The sequence below is a fragment of the Spea bombifrons genome, chromosome 7, assembly GCF_027358695.1.
Source record: "Spea bombifrons isolate aSpeBom1 chromosome 7, aSpeBom1.2.pri, whole genome shotgun sequence".
Taxonomy (NCBI): Eukaryota; Metazoa; Chordata; class Amphibia; order Anura; family Pelobatidae; genus Spea; species Spea bombifrons.
In genome coordinates, this window is record NC_071093.1 from 29,121,448 (window position 1) to 29,147,513 (window position 26,066).

Sequence of the window (26,066 nt, forward strand, 5' to 3'; positions counted from 1 at the left end):
TCCTGAGCTTTATTGTCCTAGAGGACCGTGCTTAAGATCCATTCATTAAAATCTTAGTGTTCTTGTCAGTTGTTTTGTGGGCGAACTGAGGCAAAAATCTGAATTACATACTGTATAATGGTATCTGGGGAAAAACTCATTATGAATACATATGTAGGAGAGTTAATAAAGTAAAATATCCTTGTTTGGGTAAAATTAGGGTTTTTTAAATGTATAATGCTTGCTAGGATGCCAGGCTATTATGTAACCTGGTTATGCAATCTAACAGAAAGCATATGAACACATTGGTTAATCAGAACAAAGGCATACATCTGTGCTTACTTCTGCACCATACGTAACATAGAATGTGAAGATGTAGAGACTCAGACCTTAATCAGTCCTTGGTCTTGTCTTAGATTCAATATAGCTTTACGCCTGTCCCATGCATGTTTAAGTTCCCCTAATGTATTAGCCTCAACCACGGCAGCTGGGAGGCTGTTATATTTGTCTACTACTCTCTAAGCATAATATAAAACCTCCTTATAGCACATCTAAATCACTGACCCTCAAGTTTGAGAATATGGCCTCCTAAGTAAGATTACCTTTACCACCTTTAGAATTGTAAGCTTGTTTGAGCAGAGCCCTGCTAACCCGCTGGTCTGTAAGTAAAATAGTTATGTTACAGTATATACTACTTGCTATGTCCTGTCTACCCATTGTACAGCACTACAGAATATTATGGGGCTATATAAAAGAAGAAATCATACTAATATTTATTTAAATATATCTATCACATCCCCCCTCTCTCTTCATTCATCCAAACTATACATATTAAGATCCCTTTCCTGATCATTTTTATTCTGTAAACCATTTTAGTAGCACTCCCCTGAACTCTCTCCAATATGTCAATATCCTTCTGGAGATGCGGTCGCCAGAACTGGCCCCACCAGAGATCTCTAACATTGCAGAACCACTTCTCTCACTAATGCCTCTAACGATACAACCCAGCACCCTGCTTGCTCTTTCTGATGTTTTTGATGGTTTTTGTTACTGGTGCTTTGCTGCCACAATGGTACATATGGAACTTCATCCTAATTGCTAATGATATAAAGCTTTGGCTGCATTAAATTATTGGAAATTTACACTCAATGACTCTGCACAAATGCTTTAAATCTTTAATGAATATAAGAGTGAGAGGACAGACATGAGGGGATTTGTCTGGGTGAGATGGGCAGTAGTAAGCTAAGTTGGAAACCTATGGATTTAACCTCTACATTTGCTTTTAATTGATGATTTTTTGATATGATGATATTTATTTATAGCAGAGCAACAACACTAAGTCGTCCATAACTCTGGATATGCTCAGCCAGACTTTAAAGGTGAGCCTTCTCGGAGAACATTAACACTTCTAGAACTGCTGCTTGGATTACCATGTTTGATGGTTAGGTTCCATACACTTTGTCCTCACATTATTCTTATCTATTGTTTTGTCTGTATATGTTGTCACTGCATGTCTGAAAGCTTCATGAGTTTCATAATGTGCATGATATTTAATCAGTAACAGTCTGTATGTAGGTGCCGTTCTGACCATTTCTTTTGCAGCAATTGTGTATGTCCTTCAGATAGTAAATTACTATACATTTGAATCATTTTGTTTCTTTGTGAAGTACAGCCATTCTGTTATGAGATACCATTCATTACAAAACATTTGAGCGTGGTTTGTTATGTGACAAACGTGAACCACAAAATGACAGGAGGGATATTTATTTCAATCGCCACAGGAAGCTCCAAGTTGACAAGTCACAGAGCCACCTAATCCCTAAATAGCAGTTGTGTTCAACATTACTTTGGGATATAATCAACTCTCCATTGTACAATAATATCCATCTTCATTATCTACGCAGGACATTTCCCTTGCTTGCCACTGGATTCAGATGCAGGGCACCTGGAGTGTCAACTGCACTTAGCACCACAAATGTGACACAAACCATATGACAACAATTGCAGCATAAATGTACTGCAAGAATGGGTCACTAGAAGAGGTTTGCTTTGGGCATGCACCACACTGTAAGAACTATTGTTTAGTTTTTACAATAAAAAAACAAAGGATCAGATTTAAGGAATAAAAAAAACCACAAAAAGTTGCGTCTGTAAACCTGTAAGCATGTTTGCGTTGATCAATATTGTCCCTTTAATTAGTGTGCTTGTCTGTCCTTGAATTTTTGGTTCACATTTATCAAGCAGGAAGAAAATGACCCAGTCAGAGAATCCTCTTTAATAGTGCTTCTTGAGAGAAAGAGAGCTTATTTTAATACTTTGTTTTTATTCCCATGCATCATATTGTTAAGATGTGAATTTTTTTTTAATTTTAGAGAATTTCCTGACTGGGTTTTCTCACTGACTGATATGTTTAGGTCCAAGCCTGTGATTGCCCCTATATGTGTATGTCTTTTTTCCCCCATTACTAAACTCTGTTTAGCACACCCACCGAATAAATCTGTCCATGAAAGAACTCTCGGTCAGCTTAGTGTAGTCAGCTTCTCTAAAGATAGCTGCTGTCTCACCCATACTCAGCTGCCTCAGCACATCTGTATCAGTGTCAGGTCCCACTGATACCAAAGTGGAGACCACATTATTCTTTCTCATGGAACCAATAGCCTCCTCTAATCCTGCATGACCAGTCACTCCATCAGTGATGAAGACGAAAGATGGCTCTGCATAACGTCTTGCTCCACGGGTGTCACTCTGCAGAACTTTGTTGATAGCAGAGAAAATGGCATCTCCAATGACAGAGGATGAGCCATAGTAACTGAGACGTCCCAGGCCTTCTGCAATTTCTGTCTGGTTAAAGGTAAGGGGGAATACAACTGCTTGCTCGTCCTTTCCGCCATATTGCAACAAAGCAACACGGGCATTGGCTGGGTCATCGTCTCTTCTCGCCAGTGACAATCGCCGGGAGACCTCTTCCACAAACGCAGCTGCATGCTGGAAGTTTTGCTTGCCGATACGCTCTGACCCATCCAGGATGAAGACGAGATCCACTGGACGCTGTGTGCACTGAGCAACTGAAAGCTCTGCAGGAAAGAGGTGTATACGTACTATGTATACAGCTCATATATACAGTAACAATCTGGACAAAAGGGGTATTCAAAGAACATAAACATGCACTGCATGCATACACATACACAAATGTATAGATAAATATCCACAAGCGCACATGAAATCACTGATAATTTCCTAGATGGAAGCAAAAATAAAAAGGGGGAAAAAATGACTGGTGGGAACTGAAACCTACTGCTGTAATTTAGGGCACCTTGACTCACACTACATCTTGGATCCAATGATCCAAATAACTAATCTTCGTGGGGTCAAATAGATTATAGGCCTTTCTAAAATTTCTACATGGCTCTTTGCTTATGGGTAAACCCATAATCCAGGAAATTTACTTATCCTATCTAAATAAGAATGTTAGTGGCAGATTTTATTCAAGCCTTTGGTTATGCCAAATGAAACCATTTGTTAATGTTGTTGCATATTTTTTTTTATTAGTTTAGTTTAGTAACTTCAATATATATTATGCTGCATCGGTATATAGACTGGTTAAACTGTTAATGGATTAATAATTTATTTTAGCGTTTACCACGTTATAAGCACAGCTAATAAATGGTACTACTATTGAATACCAATACAATAAATTATAGAAGGAATGAAACAATATACAGTATATTTATTTCTTTATATTGTGGTCCCGCCATTGCTTAATTAAATAATTACTTTAATCTCTCAACTTTGTTATGGCTTTTGTGTAACAATGTGCTTATGCATATATTACCAAGAAGATCCAGTAATCAAGTGTACCATCTGGCAAAATTGGAGGAACCTTCTCGCTTCTTAATAATTTAACATAATTTTAACAATGATTCTGAATCCCCTGCAATATCTGTGTGAATCATTTTAAATGAATTAATAAATAGCTTGGTCCAGTGCTGCCTTTCATCCCCATAGGACAGCTTGGCTTTCTCAGCCGTATAAACCATCGTAGCAACCAGTTGGGAGTATGTCTGAGGCTCGGGATTCGCTTTGCGGGTCTCAAGGAATTCAGCAATCTGGGTAATGCTTTTAGGAAAGGTGATCTCCACACCCTCTTCACTTTGGTCGTAATTAACGAGAGTTGCAGGATTAGATCCCCTGCCACCTGCAATCGAGTGTCAGAAGTACAGGATCAGGGCTTCCTCAACTCTAAGACACCTTTCAATAACCTGATGTTCCCTGGCAGGTGTATACAGTACAGGGCTTTTTATCACTTGTTGCCAATAACGAGCTTAATCTCACTTTGTCTTCTTATAGGGTCTTACAATGGATAGACATCCCCCCCCCCAAATTTTGTATATTTTCCTAAAACTTCATGTACTTTCTATGTATGTGTTTGAGGTTAGAATGTGAAGGCGTGTATGATGTGAAGTATCCGTATGATGCATTTTTTCTGCAAGACTGATGGTAACTAGGTCACACATGCACACACATTCACTTCACAGCTAGCTGCTGTTTTAGTAGCTGGACTTAGCTATTATTATTATTATTACCTGTTTGACATGGCAGGTCCGGACACACAATTTGAGGATCTACAATACGATGAGACAAGACAAGATAAAGCATTTAGAGGTTATTTAGAAAAACAAACTGTAAACAGGGCCGGCCCTACAATGGAGCCGACTGGGGCAATTGCCCCAGGCGGCACTTTAGAAGGGGCGGCACTTTGCCGCCCCAAGCGGGTTTTTTTGTTTTTTTTTGAAGCGGAGGAGAGAGAGAGAGGGGCACTGAGTGGTTTTCGCTTACCCGCTCGGCGCCCCTCTCTCTCTCCTCTGCGGCGAGTCTCCCTGTTCGGTCTCGGTGCCGGCTTGTAATGCAGAGTGCCGTGAATTTCCGGCGCTCAGCATTACAAGCCGGCACCGTGGCAGAGCAGGGAGACTCGCCGCAGGACTGTTTAAAGGTAAGTACCGGGGGGAGGGGGTAGATAATGGCGTCGGCGAAGTTTAAAATGCCGCCCCCCGGCGTCGGCGGGGGGGGGCGGCATTTTAAACTTCGCCCCAGGCGGCGTTAAGTCTTCGGCCGGCCCTGACTGTAAATATACATGTAGAGCAGGAATTGGGCAACGCAATTACAGAGATCATTGAGAAATTACAAAACTGAGTACTTAAGCACTATGTGTAGCAATTGTTCTTTCCTTTCAAACCAGGCTGGAAAGTTATATGGGAAGGCCACTGTTGTAGTTTAATCTAATCAATAATATATTAATAACAAGTAATGCACTTGTTGAAATGCAATTCCCATGATGTCTGGGATAGCACTAGGATAGATCGGTGTAAGGGGGAATGGATGCCAGCTTTACATATAAGTAGTACCTGGGCACAGGCGTTCCTCCATGTTATCTATGAACTCATCAGCTACAAGCTCAGAGAAGTGTTTCATCTTCTGCACCCGCTGTTGTTGGTTGCAGGCAATTGATGTCAGAGTCTCATCTTCCTCATGCTTGTTGAACATGTCTCCGATTCCAATGGCATTAACATCGACATCTCCACCACACAGCACCTGCAACTGTTCATCTGGATCTCTTGGGTCATGACGGCCATCTGTGATGACCACAGCAAACACCTTGGCTTTGTCACGCCTTGTTTCTTTGATTAACTTGTTGTAGGCGAATTGTAAAGCAGATGGAGTCCAAGTTCCTCCGGCTATCCACTCCAGACGTCTCACTGCTTCCTTGAAGCTGGACAACGAATCAATGCGAGGATCATCCAGTTGGATTGCCTCAAATGTACCTTCATGACTGTACTGGACTACACCAACACGGGCACCTGAGTGGTAGAACCAGAGTTACAAGTTAAACAAAGCTTAAAGGACAGATAAACTTAATGTGAACATTAAACAATGAGGCGGGACCCAACATATGTACACAAGTTATAATTCGAAATCAAACTCAAGTTGTGTCTCATTGATGGTTCTTACTAAGGTAGTTTTGACACTGAAATCACGCATTAGCTGTGGATTGTGCATTACCTGTGTCTGATTTAGGGTCTTTGGCAATAGCTCCCAGTCTGCTCACTACATTGATGACAAAGTTTTTCTCCAGAGAAAAGTTTGTGTATCCAATACTCTCAGAGCTGTCAATAATGAAGACAATGTCCACAGCACCACAACGTTTCTCGCAATCTGAAAAAGATAACAATGTGAATGGAAGCTTACTCACCGTAAGTATCTGCATTTTCAAAGCATTCATACAACTCCCCTAATGTCTTTGAATTTTTTAATACAAATTATGTTGTGACCCCACTGTGAAATATGTCACTATTAATTTGCTCTATAATATACATTGCTTGTAATAATCACAAATTCAGTAATAGTATTCTAGACTGCATTTTGTTTAGCAAACTAAAAAATTCTTATGTGTATTTCTATGCAATCAATCTTGTTGCTATTTCATTATGATATGCTTGAATAATTATACAGCGGCACTTTGGGTTAAGCAGCATTAACACAGACAGCAGCGAAGTATGTCCGTCATTCTCATAGGATTAAATGTAAAGCAATGTGTCTGACTCAAGGACACAATTTTTCTTATTCTGAAAGGCTATTGAAAATCTAGTGTATTTTATCCATGCCTAGAAGAAAGAACTAAAACACATAGAAGTAATGCACACAAGTATATTCTCATGAGCAGAGCATTAACATGGGCAAATACAATGGTTCACTTGCCCAGGAGCTCAAACCTAAAGGCAGCAAACCAAAGAAAAAATATGTTTATTAATGTTTTTTAAATAAGAAACATGTCCTTTCCTGGCCTGCTAGATTAGATTTATTTATATAGCTTCAGCGGATTCCATAGCGCTGCATTAGCATATATATGGACACATTCAAATGCTGTTTGTTCCTTGCCGTAAAAGGTACAACATGGGACAGTGGGGCCCTATGGGTTCCCAATTGTTAAAAATTGCCTTTATCGTAGTTAATTTAAATTGATGCTTCGGAAGAATGTCTAGTAGATCCCAAGTAGGAAAATTACATTATTCTGCAGTATAGTGAATATGGAATTTTGTATTCCTAGCTCATCAAAATTAGCTATATATTACTCAACTTATCGGTAAAGCAGAGAGAAACAATAGTTTTCCAGGCTTAAAAAGTATATTCTTCTCTGTTGAAACCTTCAATGAAAGCATTTCCTTTACAAAAGCATTTTAGGGGATTGTAAGAAAAATAATTTGCATATTGAACACTTACCACAGCATCCACAGGTCTCTCTGACATAAGTCATGACGTCACAGTCCTGAAATTAAAATTAAAATGTCTGTAGCCCAGCATTTTGTCATTTTTACTCCAACCTGCCTAATCAGGGGGCATAAATAGCCCTGGTTCCTCCAGTGACTTGCACCAAGTCTCCTTGTATTGCTAAGTACTGATTCGATCCCCTTCTGTATCAGTAACTATATTACCAGGTCAGAAGATGGCCTGCTGTACCACAACATCACTGGCTGAATTACAAGATTTGCAGTCATTTAAAAGGGTACTAGCCACGCAATAGAAGTATTGATTGTTCTTTGCAGAATGGCGGTTTCCTGACTTTACTCATACGCCACTGCTGGATCTTCTCCACATGCAAGATTCAGGATTCATCTGTCAGAGCCAAATGCTTGCTAGACAAACAAAGGGTATCCTGTCCCACAATACTTACTGTCAGTCCTGGGTCACCTGAGGGGCCAACATCGCCCTAAGAACAGAAAGAGGCAAGGGTCACCACATTTAAGCATGATAAATATCAATTAAAAAGTTAATGGAGTTTGCATGAGACTTCAATTTCAAACTCCCAGCTTGACTATCCATTATGAAGGGTCAACCCCAGTAAGCTAATAGTATATATGCAAAGTTAAATGAGAAAACTTTCTTAAAGTAGAAATCCCATGAAAATAATTATTCTTGAGCATAGAATACAGCGCTGTATCTAACAAAAACATTGGTTTTATTTAATTTTACTACAACAAACTTCATTAGCAGACCAGTCATTGTTGTCAGTAGTAATTATCACTGACCATACTGAGGTGATTCTTTATGGCAATGATAATGAAGTCCTGCGTGTACAATGAAATCCTTTCTCCTATGTCTTTTTACCCCCCCCCAGTGAGTATGATACGAAGTCTAATAGTAACAGAGAGCTAGAACACTTACAAATGGCTAATATGCAACTGACTGACACTATTATGCTATGCAAAAAAACAGAACTGTTTAAAAAAAAAAAGAACACAGCGCAATACTTTTGAAACCTTATTTTTCATTTAATATTAATAAAAAATATATATATATATAATATAAAAAATATAATATACTGTATATATAACCCATTTACATATATAAAAAAAAAGATATATATATAAAAAACCTTAAAAAAGAGACTTGTGGGTTTATAGGACATTGCAATTTTCCTGTAAACCCACAAACAAACTGTGTTTATAATGTGATGAAGAGTCATGATGTACTGTGATGTAGTATGCAGAGACATGGGGATTTGTGATTTTATGAAGAGGGATTGTCTTGCACGAGGAAAACAATGTAAAAAGCTCAATATACCACGCTAACGATGTGTGTTTCCTTTAGTAGATGTACATAGACATTCTAGGCCTGGGGTGCTTATATTACATATAGGAACAATAGGTTCTATCTTGTTTACTGTACCGGATCTCCGCCATCTCCAATTGGCCCACGGGGGCCAGGCTCTCCTGCAGAGCCAGAATCTCCCTATGTGGAAAGAAATAAGTTACCAGTTATTGATGAATAAGTATTACTCTCAGACAATGTATTTAATTTGATCTGTGTTAGTCTGTTTACATATGAAACAGATTTTATTATACTCACAGGTTCTCCTTTGATTCCTTTCGGTCCAGCTGATCCTTTTAAGCCAAAGTCTCCTCTTCCTCCCTGAAGATGCAGAGACAAGTTTGAGTGCATTATCATGCAGAAAAATGTCCTTTCTGAGATTCCACCCCTTAATCTTAGCTGCACTACGCTACCATTCGGCATTATTTATGGTGTGCTCTGTGTGTGATTATGGTAAAACCGTTTAAAAATATTTTACATTTTATATTTACATTTGAATTTTAGTTTTAACTTTATAAGGAAAATTATATATTTCTTTCAACAAAAAAGTAGGTGCTAAACATTCTACTGTGCATCTTACTGAATGTAAATTGTTGGTGCTACTTACCATTGGACCGGGTGGACCTCTTTCTCCTTTATCTCCCTGTGACAGTAGAAACAGTTACTGACGATGCCAAGAGAATCTCAGTGGAGCATAATACAAATCATAAACAAACGGTTCACACACTTTTCACAACAACTTCCCAAAATGTCTCCAACTATGTATTGTTCTTAGGCTAAGTGCTACTTTTTGATTGGGTTTCATTTCAATTTTAAGGGCTTTTCATTTCACATCATATAGAGTTGTTTAGTGAATATATCCCAAAATGTTCCAAAATGTGAACTAATGTAATCCATGCTAGGTTTTGCCAATTTAGGATTAGGTACATTTTCACCTACTATGTACTGGACTTCAAGTAATTAAAGGCCATGTAATCCTATCCTAAATAGAAATGAATGTCTGAACTTCCAGTTTAGGGCTTCCCAGAACATTGTTGGTTAGCTGTAATTATCCCAATAACAAATGTTACTTTCAGTTTCCTAACAAGAATCTAAACAATTCACACAAACATACCATCATAACAGGGGTTAAATCTACCTCATCCAAAGCCAGACCCAATCATGCACAATACTCACTGAGGCCCCTCGTGGTCCTGGATAACTGATACCAGGTCTACCTCTGTCACCCTGTGGAAAAATAATGTCATGCCAATGGTGTCACAGGGATTGTGCAATAACATCTGTGAAGATCATCTATTGAGTCATAGCCTCTCGTGACATGTCTTAACCACCATAAAATAAAGAATTACTTTACCCTCCCCAAAGTCCTCTGTTCCCCTCTCTAGTCTCATAAACTAACAGCGCCAATCAGATTTAGAATTTGCTGCTTACAATATTTATTAAGTTATTAAGTTCACCATTACTTTAAAATGTACATTGATTAGAGCTTGGTTGGGCTCTCTATATATAACTCTTTGATATAAGATCAGGGTCATTCTTTTGTATGCAGATTTTGACAGCTGTATATTACTGTGGTAAGGAGTGGGTGTTTTATAAATAAATGCTAATGATTACTAAATCTCTATAAATATATAATATTCTGCACACCTTGGGTCCAGAAGGTCCAGGGATCCCTCTCTCACCCATGTCACCAGGATCGCCACGAGACCCCTGCAGGAAAGAACAAAGGAGGAGACAATAGTGAATGAGCTATTTTTGAGGTAGCTGCAGGACAGACATACTAAGGTAAAGACAGCGCAAGTTTTTTTTTTAATATTGAAAAATTGTTTATTAAAGCAAAAAATACCATGTGAGATAGAAACAGCAATATCAATAGCACACACAGCACAAGTGATGAGGATGATGTGACAGCAGTTTAATGGGTGTTTTTATTAGGGATGAAACTCATCACACGCAGCCCTAGACACAAAGAAACATGGAGACCTGGAACAACCAAATCGCAATAAATACATAAATAAATAAACAGCTTCATAGTGAGGTCATGGATAAGAAAGCAATAATAATTTTACTTCTTGTGTTGTTCCTAATGTAATAGTCCTCTAAGCACGTAATTTGCCTTTTGGAAATCTAGCTGTGGCACTGAATCTGGTGAAATATTCATTTAACTACCCTAGCGATGTGATATCCAACACAGGGATACAATTTGAGTTATTTCCATCTTTAAGAGACATGTTTAGGAAAGTTTCTGTGAGCATTGTGGTTTTTCTTCTACCAGAGATGAACCATTTCTTGTGTTTATTTATGGGAGGTAATTCCAAGGCCATTGGGGATGCAAACTGTCCCTAACACTGCCCTGTTAAGGGGGAGGGGACATTACAAAACTACTTATATCGGGACAGCTGAACCAGGGGCAGAGAATGAATGCCATTATTAAACACCAGCTCAAAGACATTTGTTACATCAGCCTACAGCTTGTGGGGCAAATCTAGTCAAGTAGCCTATAGTGCCACCGAATCAGCCCACCATCCATGCCCATATTTTCCTGATTTTCTAACACATGTTGATGTAATGGGATGGGATTGGGAGTACGTCATTACATAAAAAAAAGACATCATACACAGGACGCCTGAAGCCACACTTTTTAATAAGATATGCAGATTGAAATAGATTAAATAACACAAAACCTTCAGTTTTCTGCTTACTGATTTCTGGGCCTAAAAAGTTTGTCCTTTAAATTGACTATAGTTCAATTTATTCCTACGGAAAGTAAAGTGCCAGGAAACAGATGATCAAATACAACACACCAGGACAGGCTCTGACACACCGACACCCAAACACACACACCAGGACAGGCTCTGCCACACTGACACCCAAACACACGCCAGGACAGGCTCTGCCACACCGACACCCATGCAGTCACCCTAATGTGCCCACACCCTTGTGTATTGCCCCCAGCTAGTCCCACATTGTATATTTATCCCACCGCCCAGCCTCCCCCCTTTAGTATTGATTTATGTGATGCCCCCAGCCAGCACCCTCTCATGAATTTATTCACCTCCTTAGCACCCAGATTTCACTCACAGGATCTGCCCAACACCCAGAATGGAAGCATAGGACTTCCCACCTTTGCCCCCACCTCAGGCAGGTTCCCTGTGCGATGCTTTACCCCACTTACACATCCATGCAATCACATCCGTATTCATTAATTTATTCATTTATTATTCACAAACTCATTAATTCACTCATTCATATATTTGTTTCCTCATTTACAGATGCGTTCTTCTCTTGTACCGCCTGGGATAGCAGGAACGGAGCAGAGTCATGTGACGTGATGTAAAGTCACGTGACTCCGCTGGTTTCCTGCTTGTCCTGGGTGGAACAAGAGATGCTGCTCTCACAGCGAGCAACGCACAGGTAATTGGCAGGGCGTCTGTGGAAGCCTTTTGTCCCGCATTAAAGACGGCCATTGCGGTCATGCGGCCGCATCGGCCACTCAGCCGGCCGTTTTATTAACATTTATTGCGGCCTGGGAGGAAATTGCCCCCCTGTACCTCGGCTCAGCCCGCCCCTGTGTTACATTAATAGTGGATAAAACAGCGGAGAAAAAAAGAAGAGCTGGACTCACATTCCTGCCAGCAAGACCTTGAATTCCTTGTCCTCCTCTAGGTCCTGGAACCCCACGATCACCCTAAAAAAATATTCAGAAAAGTACCTCTGTCAAGTCACATAATTATAGCAAATATGAACCAAAACATCATTACTCTCATACGTGATGCACTCAACATCACGTATGATGTAGAGATTAACTAAAGTGTTTGAAGTTGTTTGGAGTTTGCAAACTTAGATGTAGTAATAGACAAACATTTAAAGAGAGACACTTTTGTTTTAAGGGATGAAGTGCATCAAGAATTCTTAATTAACTTTTTGTCCTATTAGTGGCTGTTTATAATGGCATTTCTAAGATGAGTAATGTATGTTACTTAAATAATGTCACATCTTAAATAATGTCACAAGCAAATCTTCTGTTGGTTATATACATATTGTGACTTTTATGGCTGTCAAATAGACTCATGTACACCAAACATTCTGCTCCTAGAAAGGAGGGACATCAAGAAACAGAGTAAGAGGGATTCTGGTTTGAAACAAGGACTGTCTCTCCTAAGGAAGGAAAATTAGTGAGGTACGGTAATCACATTTTCATTTGTGCCAGTTTGTGTCACATGTTCTCTATGCTCATGGCAATTATTTTTTACTTAGTGTGTAGCCATGTAATACGTGACTTGTAGCAATGAATTGTAATGCATATACATATCTCCTATTCACCTTTGCTCCTTTAATTCCCAGTTCTCCAACAAGTCCTCGAGGACCTTCTGGGCCTGGATCTCCCTAAATATAGGATAAACAATACATCTGAATAAAGTGTGTAAATTAGTTGGCAAAACATATATGCTGTTCATATGTTGAATTTAGGTTTTTATTGATAAGGACTATTAGCATGATTTGCCACTAACCTTTTCTCCTTTGGGGCCATCGTTACCTGCGGTACCCTTGCTTCCTGGGTCCCCTCTACGTCCCTAGAAGTAATGAGTGAGAAAACAGACAGGGTGGGATAACAAAAGTACTTAGAGGAGATATTTGCTAATCTCAAGTATCAGTCAAACCGAGAAGTGGCAAAGTGAAGAAATATAATATAATAGTAGTCTACTGAGGATGACAAGTGAATTGTAAACAGCCTAAACTAAGAAAATAAGTGAATTATAGGCAATGAAAAGGACAGTGAGTCAGGCAGGTAGTATCTATGTCTCTTACTGGCTCTCCTTTTGGTCCAACTGTCCCAGGGTCTCCCTTACCACCTTTTACTCCAGGAGATCCAGGTGCTCCAGTGTTCCCTGCAGGACCCTGGGGTTAGGGAAATAAAAATGAAGAATTAAGGGTATTGCAAACATTGAGAACTGTGGGGAGAGTTGGAGATTTGGAAGAAATTTGAAAACAGATTATAAAGGAAGAGAAACACACCGATTTAAGTATGAGTGTGATTAGGTAATTGTGAATTGCAGATGGAGATGGGATGTAAGTAAATAGTGGAGAAATGGAATATAAAATGGGACATGGTGGACAAGATGGTGCTAAGATAAAGCAGGGCGGTCGTAGTTGAAAATAATGAGGAGACAGGGGACTATCTGGGGCTACTGTCTATGTAGTGGTTATTAACTGGAAAGGTCAAATGTTCTACAAAACTTTATCAACGAAGTCTCACAAACAAAACCTTTTGCTATATATATAGGTGGTGCTAATATGGTATTATCTCTACAGTTTAAAAACTATCACTGGATAAATACATTAAGAAACACTAAAAGAACTTAGGATTCTTGGTTCACATTGGGTCACAGATTTGTGTGTAACAGAACCATGATTCCTTCTCACTTCTCACATCATTCTCACTTCGCAATAACTCTTTTTATTGCATGATTCTTTTTCCCGCTTATTCTCCACTTCTCCCTTTTTTGGTCTCCAATATTTCATCCCACATTAGCCATCTGACTAGTAACATAAGTTATAAAAATGTCAAAGCATGTGAGCCCTGCAAAGGCTGATGTCCTGACATGTCAAGTGGGAAAAAAAATTATGCAATAAAAACAGTTATTGCGAAGTGAGAAAGATACAGTCAAGTGAACAAAGGTGAGAAGGTGGGATTAATGTTAAGGGAGACAAGGGATGAAAAATAATTATATAAGCTATGCAGCATGGAAGCTGTAAATAATAACAACATATAAAACAGAAGGATTGGGTTTACAATCTAAAGGGCAAGAGACCGAGTGCAAAGTAAAGTGAAAAAAAACCCAGATAGAGTAAGAGTTGATGGAAAGACTGTAAGAAAGGAGAATGAAGGGGGCTCATATATAACATCAGTAAAAATTATGAAGGAGCTGGAAAACGTCCTTAGTATGTAATTCTGTGGTATATACAAATGTTGTACTCCCAGGTCTATTCGTCTGGTTACCTTATCTCCTTTTTCTCCAAATGGCCCTGGGGGTCCATTGCGTCCTGGTCGTCCTGGATCACCCTGTAACAGGTAACCGAAATGGTTGCCACTACAAAGCCCTACATATACTTTCAGACATGCTAATCCATATACATACAGACTCATGTCAAATGTACAAAAAACAGGTACATTTATACATTGTGAATCATGTACACAAAGTGATTTTGGTGCAACGTTTAATAAGTGTGGGTTAAAGCTACATTTGTCATGTGCAAAGCCTAAATATATGTTATGTAGTATGTTAGTTTAAATAGAGGCTATAATACTGAACCACTGCCAACATCATCGACAAAAAGTGATCTTCCTCAATATTAGATACTGGGGCTTTATCTCTAAAATTAGTATAAAAGTAGCATATTCTTGTATTTTTACTACATCATGAAAGTAAAACACTTTATGTTATATAGAATGATCTCTCCCAAAAGGTTTCTGACTATTGAAAAGGTTGACAAAGGTATGTGCTGCTCCTCTTTTTGCAAGGTTTGTGCTTATTTTAAATGATTGTTTTCACTATATACCGTATTGGCTCGAATATAGGCCGCACTTTTTCCCCCCCACTTTAAGTCTTTAAAGTGGGGGTGCGGCCTATATTCGGGGTCTAGCGCCCGACGCCCGGGACATGCAGTCCTGGGCGCCGGGCAGGCAGCGGGGTTAGGATACAGATCCCCCGCAGCGGTGCAGGGGACCTGCATCCTACTGTATGATACGCACAGACAGCCTCCCCTGCCAGCACTTCCCACGGGGGGGGGGGGGTGCCGGCATGGGAGGTTGTCTAAGCGCATCGTGCGGACTGCCCCCCCCCCGGACTTACCGGAGCAGACTCCCGGGTGTCTTGCGGAGCCGGCGGGGGACGTCTACCCAATACGCGTATACAACTTCCGGTGCCGGCACCGGAAGTTGTATTGCGTTGACGTCCCCCGCCGGCCCCGCAAGACACCCGGGAGTCTGCTCCGGTAAGTCGGCGGGGGGGCAGGGCAGGCAGAGGAGGACAGTGGTAGCGTATCTCGGGGAGGGAGGACAGTGGTAGCATATCTCGGGGGGGGCAGTGGTAGCATATCTCGGGGGGGGGCAGTGGTAGCATATCTCGGGCAGGGAGGACAGTGGCAGCATATCTGGGGGGGGAGGAGGACAGTGTTAGCATATCTCGGGGAGGGAGGACAGTGGCAGCATATCTCGGGGGGGGGGCAGAGTGGCAGCATGTTTTTTTGGTGCTTTTTTAAAGAAAAAAACTTTTTCTTTAAAAAAGCACCAAACTTTTAGGGTGCGGCCTATATACGGGGGCGGCCTATATCCGAGCCAATACGGTATATATATATATATATATATATATATATATATATATATATACATAAATATAATTCAACAAACTGGCCCTTCTGCTTCTCTGAGTAGATCCATACCTTCACACCACGATCTCCATCCTCTCCTCGATCGCCAGCATCTCCTGGATAACCTTCCGGACCCTAAAATATGGAAATAAAATCATATTTACTTCTCATTGTTACTGAATTCACCTGCTTAAAATATACTACACTATTAAAGTGACAGTAAAGAATGCTTACTTTAGGAATAAAAATGATTAAAACCATTTGTCCGCACAAACATATACATTAACCATGCAAGCTAGCTAACATTCTTACCTTATTACCAGGGTCTCCCTTACACCCAGGTGCACCGATTCGGCCCATTTTCCCCTGAAAATAGACAGAAAAACATTATTGTACATTATGATACAAAGGAAAGCAGCCTAACTTAAGTTTGATTGTTTAATGCAAGATCAAGATAAATATGTTACAGAATCTCCAGTTAGATTGTACCTTATCCAGTTAGAGATGCACCTCTACAGGACCAGTAATGAGGTGTTTTCAAATACATTGATAGGTATATATATATATATATATATATATATATATATATGTGGACAGGTAAGGCAAATTCATAAAGGTGTATCATATAAACTAATCTCACCTTCTGTCCATCAGTTCCATTCCTACCAGGTACTCCAGCTGCTCCCTGCAATAAAGAAAGACTTGTCGATCAGTGATCTTTGGGATACATGCAATCTGGTACACATCTACCTGCCACACATCTTACTTTTCGTCCATCTGCACCATAATCTCCCTTTTCTCCTTTCAGCCCTGGTACTCCCTGGAAAACACAAGAGGGGCATGTCAGGTGATGAAACATCCAGATAAAGTGAAATAAAAGATGGCAGTAACTGTTATTTAGAAGGAACACTTACCTTAGGACCTGGGTAGCCAATTGGTCCTTCAATTCCAGGGTCACCCTAAAACAGACAAAAAATAATAATTAATAAAAAATAGATGCAATTTTATTAAATGTTACCTTGACTCATCGTCACATAAAGGACTCTTACCTGCCTTCCTTTTTCTCCAGGAGCTCCAGGTTCACCAGCATTTCCCTTGGCGCCCTGAAATCAGACACCCTTGGTGATCAAACACATTCCATGGAAGTTAGGGCCAAAAATTAAAATCCATAGTAGAATTTTTCATTATAAAAAAGTTTATAATGCATTTTTGTAATATGAACTTTGTATTCTTCAAAAATTCCTTCTTCCTGACCACCATTCCCTACAATAATGCTTTTATTTTACTTCTAAATGAATGTGATAAAGAGTGAGAGGTAAGATTGCAAGAACAAAACTAAGGAGTGTAACGATTATCACAGTTTTTTTTTATTAGGGGTCATAAATACAGCATAACTGCATAATGCCTCCTTTATAAACACACAACTAACAGTATGAGAATTCATATACATAATTGGATATCATACTCCGAAATCTTGTTTCATGTACATTAACATCTCGCCATACTGCCTCATTGTAATAACAGTTATATGTAAGACATCGGTGTGAGCCAACAATAGAAACTATTCTACCTGGTTAAATGTGCATTGTAAAGATCTGGGTACATACAGGTAAATGTTCTTTATACCACACTGAAACCCCTCAATGTTATGGAAGGGATGACGGATATATTCAGTTGGTTTGAATGTACATCACCGGTACAATTACAAGACATACCTTTTGTCCTCTTGGTCCAGGCATACCTTTGGGTCCAGTAATCTCCAGACATTTGAGTTTGTAGCACTGAAAGAAACACACCACGATTACATATTGTTTTAAATATAACAATCTTTGAAATACATTGAAAATTAGCCTGAGGAAGCTGCTTACGGTGATTAAATTGTAGTACCACCTACGTATTTAAAACAAATGCTTCACCAATATTTAACGTTATATATGTTTGTGTTTAAAATGTGGTGGTGAATGTCCAATCACTGCTTAACTGTTTAAAACACCAGATTCCCGGCCTATGTGTGCTAAAGTATCTACATTAAATCTGAGTTTTGTTGCTTTCCCAGCACCATAATTCTGCTGGCTACATAATCTCACTGACAGCAGTTGTGCAATGTATTTTCTCAATAATTTTCCCAAAAATGTTTTTGGTTTGCTCACAATCAACAATGTATGTCCTGTCCCATTTGAATGCAACAGCACAAAATTTGGATATACATACCTCTCCATAAGCTTCATGTTTCTGAAAGACAATAAACAACAGTTACATTTCTGCATTATGAATGTATCCCTACGTGTAACAATGGCATTTATCAACTAACATTTCATATAAGGCATCTCTATACGTTCCAAACTCTCGCTACATGTGATGTCTGATACTTCCCCAGCACATGCAAGTCACTAAATTGGGGTATGTTCATGAGGGCCCTCAATGGAAAAAGGAAAACCCCATTCTGATCTTCCACTAGCATTTCCATCCACCATCATTGCGTAATCTGTCCTTTAGATGTTAATGTTGGGCTTAGCGGCTCCGCTTCATGATATTTGAAAGTACAAAGTATTAATGGTTTTTTGGCAATGTAGATTAAATCTTTGCACATGCCTGGGTACCTCGTTTGTAAAAATGTAGAATGGGGTTAGGTAGGTAAAGCTGCAAACTTAAGCTACTGAATTTTTTTTTGAGGTTGGAATGTGTCAATAAGAAGTGTATTTTGGTGAGGATGTTTTAGAATCTCATAGTAGGAAAACCAAACCAACTGTTAAGGGGATTAGCAGTTTTGAAATAAATGATGGAGCAAGAGATAACACGCCCGCGAAAAACTGATATTTTCATATTATGTATGTACTTGACACTTCATGTACTTCATATTGGTTCAAAAAAGTTTAGAAAGGGCCCTTCCAACCTGGAAAGCACCGATGTATGTATGTATGTGTACTTAAGTGTGTGTTTGAGCATGCATGTGTACTTGTGTGTGTGAGCATGGATGCGTAATTTTGTGTGTATGAGCATGGATGTGTAATTTTGTGTGTATGAGCATGGATGTGTAATTGTGTATGTATGTGTGAGCAGGGCTGGCCTTAGGGGTGTGCGACATGTGCGGCCGCACAGGGCGCCATAGCAGCAGGGGCGCCTGCCCGGTTCTTAAATTAAAACATCGTTGTTTTTTAAAAAACTTTATTTAACATCCTTCATGTTAAATAAAGTTTAAAAAAAAAAAAAGATGCTTTCATTTAAGTCCCGGGGAGGGGCGCCGAGCGGTTGCTCGTGTTTTCAGCAACCGCTCGGCGCCCCTCACTCTCTGTGACTCCGTCACGGTGCTGGCATTTCATGTTGAGCGCCGGAATATGACATCATATACCGGTGCTCAACATGAAATGCCGGGACCGCAGCAGAGCGGGTAGATGGATACCTCCCGCTCCCACCACAGGACTCCGGCAACAAAGTAAGTGAGGATAATGAAAAATAGGGAGAGGGAGTAGATAGTTAGAAGGGGCAGAAGGAGGGGGGGTAGTGAGAAGGGGCAGAGGAGGGGGTGGATAGTAAGAAGGGGCAGGGGGTAGTAAGAAGGGGCGGGGGGGTTGTGAGAAGGGGCGGGGGGGTAGTGAGAAGGGGGGGCGCCAGAGGACTAGTCCGCACAGGGCGCCAGAACACTTAAGGCCGGCTGTGTGTGTGAGCGTGGATGTGTAATTGTGTGTGTGCAGTGTATATGTGTGTGTGAGCATGGATGTGTAATTGTGTGTGTGTGCGTGAGCATGGATGTGTAACTATGTAAGTGGGGTGAGATGAATCATGGATTATGTAAGATAGGCAAGTAGTAGCTCCCTGTAAAATAAGGTAATATGGCAGTGCCACCCATTAGACTCATGGTAGAGAGTTCGCATTGACTAAACTATCAAGCTAGCCCTAGGAACAAGCCCAAAATCTCTAGATATTTAAAGGTGTTGTCATTCGGGTGTCTCTACAGTTTTTCTAAAATTAAAAATCTAATTTTTAACTCAACAGAATGAGGTTTGCCCTCAACTTTTACTATGTTACATACATACTCAGGTATTGCTTTTCACTGAGCACTATGCAGGAACAATCTGACTCACAATGAGGCACTAACTCAAAAAAGTATTTTTAGAGCTCTCAGCAATGCACTAGAAACCTAGGAATTCTCACAGGATGCAGAACATTGGCATCAACCAGTTGCAGGTCTTCTCTACACTTAACAAATGGCAGAGCCAAAGAAACTGTAACTGCATCTCCCAAATGCTGCTTCTCCTTGCGCTGAGACGTAACAGTTTAAATACTGGTGCTTCAAAGACACGTCTTTTCACAGCTCTATTGTGCTGCTTCTCTCTATCGTTCATTGCTTAGGTGTGATGTCATAACCCTGTCAGTAACTTTAAAAGGGTCAATGATTGAGTAGGGAAGAGACATCCTTGTCTCGGATTCTCAGATTTCCTTTCACCTCCTGTAAGTCGTGATGGCTAGCTTTTGTGGTCATACCCCTGGATATTCCATTGAACCTTTCAATGTGTGTGAGTGAACCATTTCTACATCTACAACTTGGGTGCTAACAGGGCTGTCAGCGTATGTTGTAAAATTGGATGTGCTAATAGGTTATGCAAAATGTTGGGCTACTTCACTTTGTATAATAGTGACAAATAAATTAAGTATGCTTCAGTATGATCGTCATTTTTATTGTTGGTTGAGATTATGGATAGATTACATTAACCATGAATTGTATTTTTTAGTGGGATTCAAAGTGTGTATATAATGTGGTTTATGGAGCACTAGGAATGTAATCATCAGGGATCATTTGATTGGATTGGAACTACTACCCTATACTTATGAGGGAACAATTTTGTGTTTTTGTGAAGGTGTGATCGCTAGTTTGTGAAAAATAGACCTGCGGTTAGTGCAGAACATATATGTGTTGTGACATTTTCTTTAAGACAAGGTCTGTTTGTGTGTGAACTTAAATTATTTTAAATTAATTCCTTGGAATGTCTTCCCTTAGTTTCACACACTATTTTCTATATTTCTCCATCACTCCTTTTGATATCCTTACCATGACCTGGATGATTTTGTTGATGGTTTCCTCGTTTATCTCGGTCTGATCTGCGGCAGTGGTTACTGAGTATTTATTCCGGAACAGCTCATGAGGCAGGTTTGCGATCTCCCGAAGGCCAGATTCATATACATCCCGACTTGCAGCAACTGAGAACAGCTTGATACCAGCATCCCGAGCCCTCTCTGCCTGCATCTTCATACCACCGCACGGGCTGCCAGTAACATGACCATCAGTAATAACCACTGCAAAATTAATGGCATCTCCCCCCTGAGCCTGAATTTGAGCGGTCATGTTGGAGATGGCACAGTCTGTAAATGTGCCCCGGCCGATGTACTGCACTTTGCGTAGATTTGCAATGTAATCATTCTTGTTGGTTGTGAGAGGGCTATATATCTGCACCTCATCTGAATAATGCAGACCTCCATATTGCCAGCTGAGCATAACCTGGTCAAGATATGCTTCACTTTCCAACTTTCCCAGGAAGATCGGAATAAAGCGTTTCATGTGATCCAGCAGACTTTGAATTGGAGCAGTCTGTAGGATGATGCTCTCAGATGTATCGATGATGAAGTATACATTGATTGGGCAGTTGGTTTTATCTACAGAGAAACCACATGTATAGTGTCAATGTGTAAAGATGACTAAAGGAGATGTGAAGATCAAATGTGGACCTAGAGACCTCACAGAAAGCCAGTAGTATATACAGTATGTATAGATAGAAGACATTGCATAGTGTGTGAAGTTTGAAGTACAAGCAGGGTTACCACCTTGAAACTGGAAAAAAGTTTCATAGGTCCAGTAGTAATCCTAAGGAATTAAACATCCAGCAATTTTAAAGAAAAACGTGGCAACCTAACGTACAAGGTGGACAAAGAAACATATCATTATGTAAAGGTTGCGGTGGATTAGCCAGTGGTGTATGGTGAAACCACATAAATTCTGTGTACAAGTGAACATTAAAACAAAATGATTTTGTTAAACTTCCAAAAGGGCCACAAGATATTTTAGTGTTCAGTGGAGCATGTGCAAGAAAGAACATGCGATAGTGTGACAGCCCACACAGATCATGCCAGTGAGCAAACAGAGTGATTCTTCCTGAACGCAGATATGTGCTTATTCATTTTAAGTCTATCCGTATTTACATTTAACCATCTACACAGGCACATGCTGTGTAATATGCATGGCAAATGGCACAAACATACCCAAGGATAGTTGGTTTGACCTTAATGAGCTTTCATCAGAAGGGGAAGAACAAGAGACCGCTTGGAAAAAGAACATTTAAGGAGACTGTTAATATAAAGCTGTGAAGTCATTTATGAAGGGAGAAGATGTGTCTGAGGGTTTGAACACAAAACACTGTCAATGATTTGGTTATCATACTTATTTATGTCAGTTCTTTAGTTTAATGAGGTCTAATTACCTGTACAAGATACACCTGATGCAACATCATCCTGTGCCAAGAGAAACCCAAACACAGAGATGAGCAGCAAACACTGCAAAAGCAACCGAGGCATGGTGACACTGTGGGAAGACAAAACTATTAGTCAAAAAAGTCATATAATCCATATTTTTTATTATTACTATTACTATTATCTTTTATTTATCTAGCGCCAACAATTTGCGCAGCACTTCTTTATCCAAACAATTGTTATTTCAGCAACACCTTTTACTCCAGGGATCAAAAAGCCATGGCCTATTAATAGTGTTTTGGTCAATGGCTTCTATGATCTCCGTCTAGCTGTCCTTGGGTCGCAGACACTCCAGGAAAAGGTTTAGCTTTGGGTGCAAGTGGGGTGCTTGAGACTTTGTATTCTCAAAGGTACCTGTCCTCACTACAATGTATTGAATTCTTCACAAAAAGTATCCCATGTAGTCACAGATGCAATGGGCACACAGAACTTCATAAAGTTTCATAAAGAGCTTGCTCCCTTTTTGACAGCTTCATTTCAGGCTCAAAATGTTTTTAAAGAACACTACACAAGAGGAACTTCCACGGTCACAACCTTAAGTATGACAACATTCATTCATTAAAGTACCTATAGCTTCAGATTTGTTGTGTATTTGTTGGAGACATTTAATGTATATATCATACACAGCCAGTATTATGGAGTCAATTTCCTGCCCTGAGGTTCTCTCTCTTCTCCTCACCGAGGTCTGAAATGGCTACTGGACAAAACAGGTAAGTGCCAGGTGGGCCTGTGCCCAATGATCTGTTCCGCATTCCCGACGCTCATATAGTTAGATCCTGTCCTCACCCTGGCGGCCGCACACATATATTTTATTGACCACTGGTCTTAATGTCCCAGGGCCCATTTTAATTACTGGGCTGTAATCCTCAACCACCCAACAAATGGCGACTAATGCTATCAACGACAAGGAACAACATAATAAAATAAAAAAATAGAGTGGAATTCTCATGCAGATCCTGAGAAAACCATGTTACCAATTGCACATGTGTAATGTGGATTTGTAATAAGCATTTATTACATTTTTTAATTAGAAGGCAAAGTTATATTGGTTTATTTAGTGTATGGAACTGTAAAATATAGTATTTGGGAAAAGTCAGAGCTCAACTTTTAACTTGAAGCAAGAGTTTATTTTTAAAGTGGCCCAATCACATCATCAAGTGGGAGGAGCTGATTGTATGGGGGGGTATATGTTCTTAGAAATCTTAAAAATAAGATGTTCATCTGTACAATACGGGGTGGGGAATGGCAAGTTTGGCATTTGTTCCTTTGTGAATCTCTTTCATATCATGTCCTACCTACTCCAGAGCAGTCACTACGTGATATAACGTGTGCTTTATAGAAACTCACTCAATGGCAAAATCTGATAAAAAGAAAGTTGCTTATTGGTAAGTTTTGGTCGCCAGTCTTGGCCCTGTTAGCGAAATAACAGTAAAACATACTGTATGCATGACACGTGTTTCTTATGTGACTCTGGCGTGTTAAACTATATAAACCCCCAACTTGTGAATGTATAATCATTCTGTCTCACACACACATATAGTTTGATCTGGAAAGCACCCTGCCCTTTTATGGATCCCTGTTTTGATGGTATATAATGGGGTCCAAACCTGTTCTCAAGGCCTGGTTATATATCTATCCATACATGGAGAAAAAGGGTAATTTACTGTGAAAATAATTCCAAATCCTGATGCATAACCAATGTTAATTTTGTACAATATGAAACCAGTTTTACAATGTAAACTTATTTAATATGCATATGAGAGTTGTGATTTCTATAATATACCGGTATGTGTTCTAAAAGTATCAATATAGCACAAGAAAGACCCATTAGGGGAATGCTGTCTATATCCTAGTGAATATACAGTAAATGGTCTGAGTTTATTGAAGATTTGCTGATAGTAAAGGGTCCATATATATGTGTGTTGATCACACTAATGAGTATATTTACAAAAAATAATCTATATATATTATATTTCAAAGTTATTTTCAATTTAACAATGCAAACAAAGAAAAGCCGTATGCCATACACAACCACACAATTCCACAACATGTAAGCAAGTTCTCCGGCAACTTAAGAATTAGATGCGGCTTAATAGACATACCTTACATCAAACTAATAATCCTCAACAGATCTGTCTGTTTATTATATAGGTTTTGGTTTCTATAGCAACAACTTATTAGTGCTTGCTTTAGTGTCACATGACATTTAAACTGTTCCCAGGGAAAAAACTTGATTAAGCAATTAGTACATATTTATTTTGGGGCATTTAAGTTGTATTTCTAATGCTGCATTTGATCACCAAAATGTTACATTCAACAGAGTAGGTGCAATAGAACATTTAAGCATCATCATGTAAGTCATGGTTGTTGAATACTATGTCTGTATGTAAGAAGACAGACACCATCCTATTAGTTTTCCATCTTACGACTTATGCTGTGGTTTTACAAAGTTACACTTTTTCATATGAATCACAACAATTTGATCCAAAACAAAACAATCCCTTACAAGAGAATAAAACAGTTAAGATATAAAATAGTTCTGCAAGAAGGGTTACTTTTTTTTTTGTCATGAAAGTCGGCCCCATCACTGGACAATGAAACAGAGATTATACCAAATACTATATAGTATAAAAACGAATAAATAGACAAAAAATATATTACCTGAGTAAGGTACTCGAACTAAACGTGTACAGTGTTAGCTGCAGTGTGGACCTGTGGACATCCTCCGTGGGGAGAGAGAAGCTGCTCTTTCTGAAGAGTGGACTTTCTTAGTAAGACAGAAGCGTCCGCTCCCTACGCCCTGAGACTCCTCTCTGCGAACTCTGTACTCAATTCGGTGCTGCCTCCTCCCCTATTCGTTATAAGGGTGCAGTCCCTAGGGTGAACACAAGGCGGAGCTGTGGTTCTATTGTAAGCGTGCACTGGAAGAAGGTCTCATGCAAACGGAATGCACAGCAGTTTTATTCCAATTGCTCTTGATCAGACCTGTGATAGTTTATCATGGTGGAATTCATATAGTATTTCTTCATGTAAAATAGATATATTAATTGCAATGCCCTTTAACCCAAGTAAGTATTTCCAACAGCAGTGTCCAGGTGTAACACAAAATCGCCCCCGCAAGCTGTGTTGAGGGGCCCTTAGATCGTTTTTATATTTGTGACTTGGAACATGTTATTGAAAATTAAAAAATAGTGCTCATTTGTGTGCTCTTATATCATTCATGCTAATAAATACAATTTTTCTCAAAGCATGAGCCAGTTACTGAAATACACTTTGTGAAAACAAAATGGTCACGTTCAAAGCTGCCTTTTTTAAAGTTTCAAAGAAGCATTGGGAGTCCCCAAAGACAGCGCATGGGCTTTAGGGACCTGGGTTACGGCCTTTGGTTTTACCCCTGCTTGTATGCTCTATGAGTTGATGTCTCAAGACATCTTCCTTTCATTGCATTAAGGCATGGTGGTGGCAGTTCCAACAGAGCTACCACATTTTTGAACAAAAATGACACTTGGCTAAAAGGTGTAATATCGTTTTTAAATATGTCCTCTTTTTTGGGG

At 39.6% G+C, this 26,066-nt stretch overlaps 1 protein-coding gene across 3 annotated transcripts; it reads right to left on the bottom strand.

The window, feature by feature from the left end:
• Positions 1-1,727: 1,727 nt before the first annotated feature.
• Positions 1,728-25,327, bottom strand: COL6A2 (collagen type VI alpha 2 chain). Of its 3 annotated transcripts, none has more exons than XM_053470453.1 (28): positions 25,174-25,327; positions 22,464-22,564; positions 22,246-22,305; positions 21,041-21,642; positions 18,205-18,225; positions 17,709-17,774; positions 17,043-17,096; positions 16,908-16,952; positions 16,760-16,813; positions 16,634-16,678; positions 16,306-16,359; positions 16,066-16,128; positions 14,624-14,686; positions 13,432-13,521; positions 13,134-13,196; positions 12,946-13,008; positions 12,248-12,310; positions 10,270-10,332; positions 9,799-9,849; positions 9,230-9,265; positions 8,881-8,943; positions 8,701-8,763; positions 7,706-7,741; positions 7,255-7,300; positions 6,037-6,189; positions 5,382-5,834; positions 4,563-4,601; positions 1,728-3,053 (listed from the first exon to the last, which is right to left on the bottom strand). In XM_053470453.1, the coding sequence occupies exons 2-28, from the start codon at positions 22,555-22,557 to the stop codon at positions 2,455-2,457; spliced, it is 3,102 nt and encodes a 1,033-aa protein (XP_053326428.1). In that variant the 5' UTR covers positions 22,558-22,564; positions 25,174-25,327; the 3' UTR covers positions 1,728-2,454. The 3 variants fall into 3 exon arrangements, with proteins under 3 accessions (XP_053326428.1, XP_053326429.1, XP_053326430.1); XM_053470455.1 differs by lacking the exon at positions 1,728-3,053 and adding an exon at positions 3,687-4,174; XM_053470454.1 differs by lacking the exon at positions 22,246-22,305.
• Between the last annotated feature and the right edge of the window lie 739 nt (positions 25,328-26,066).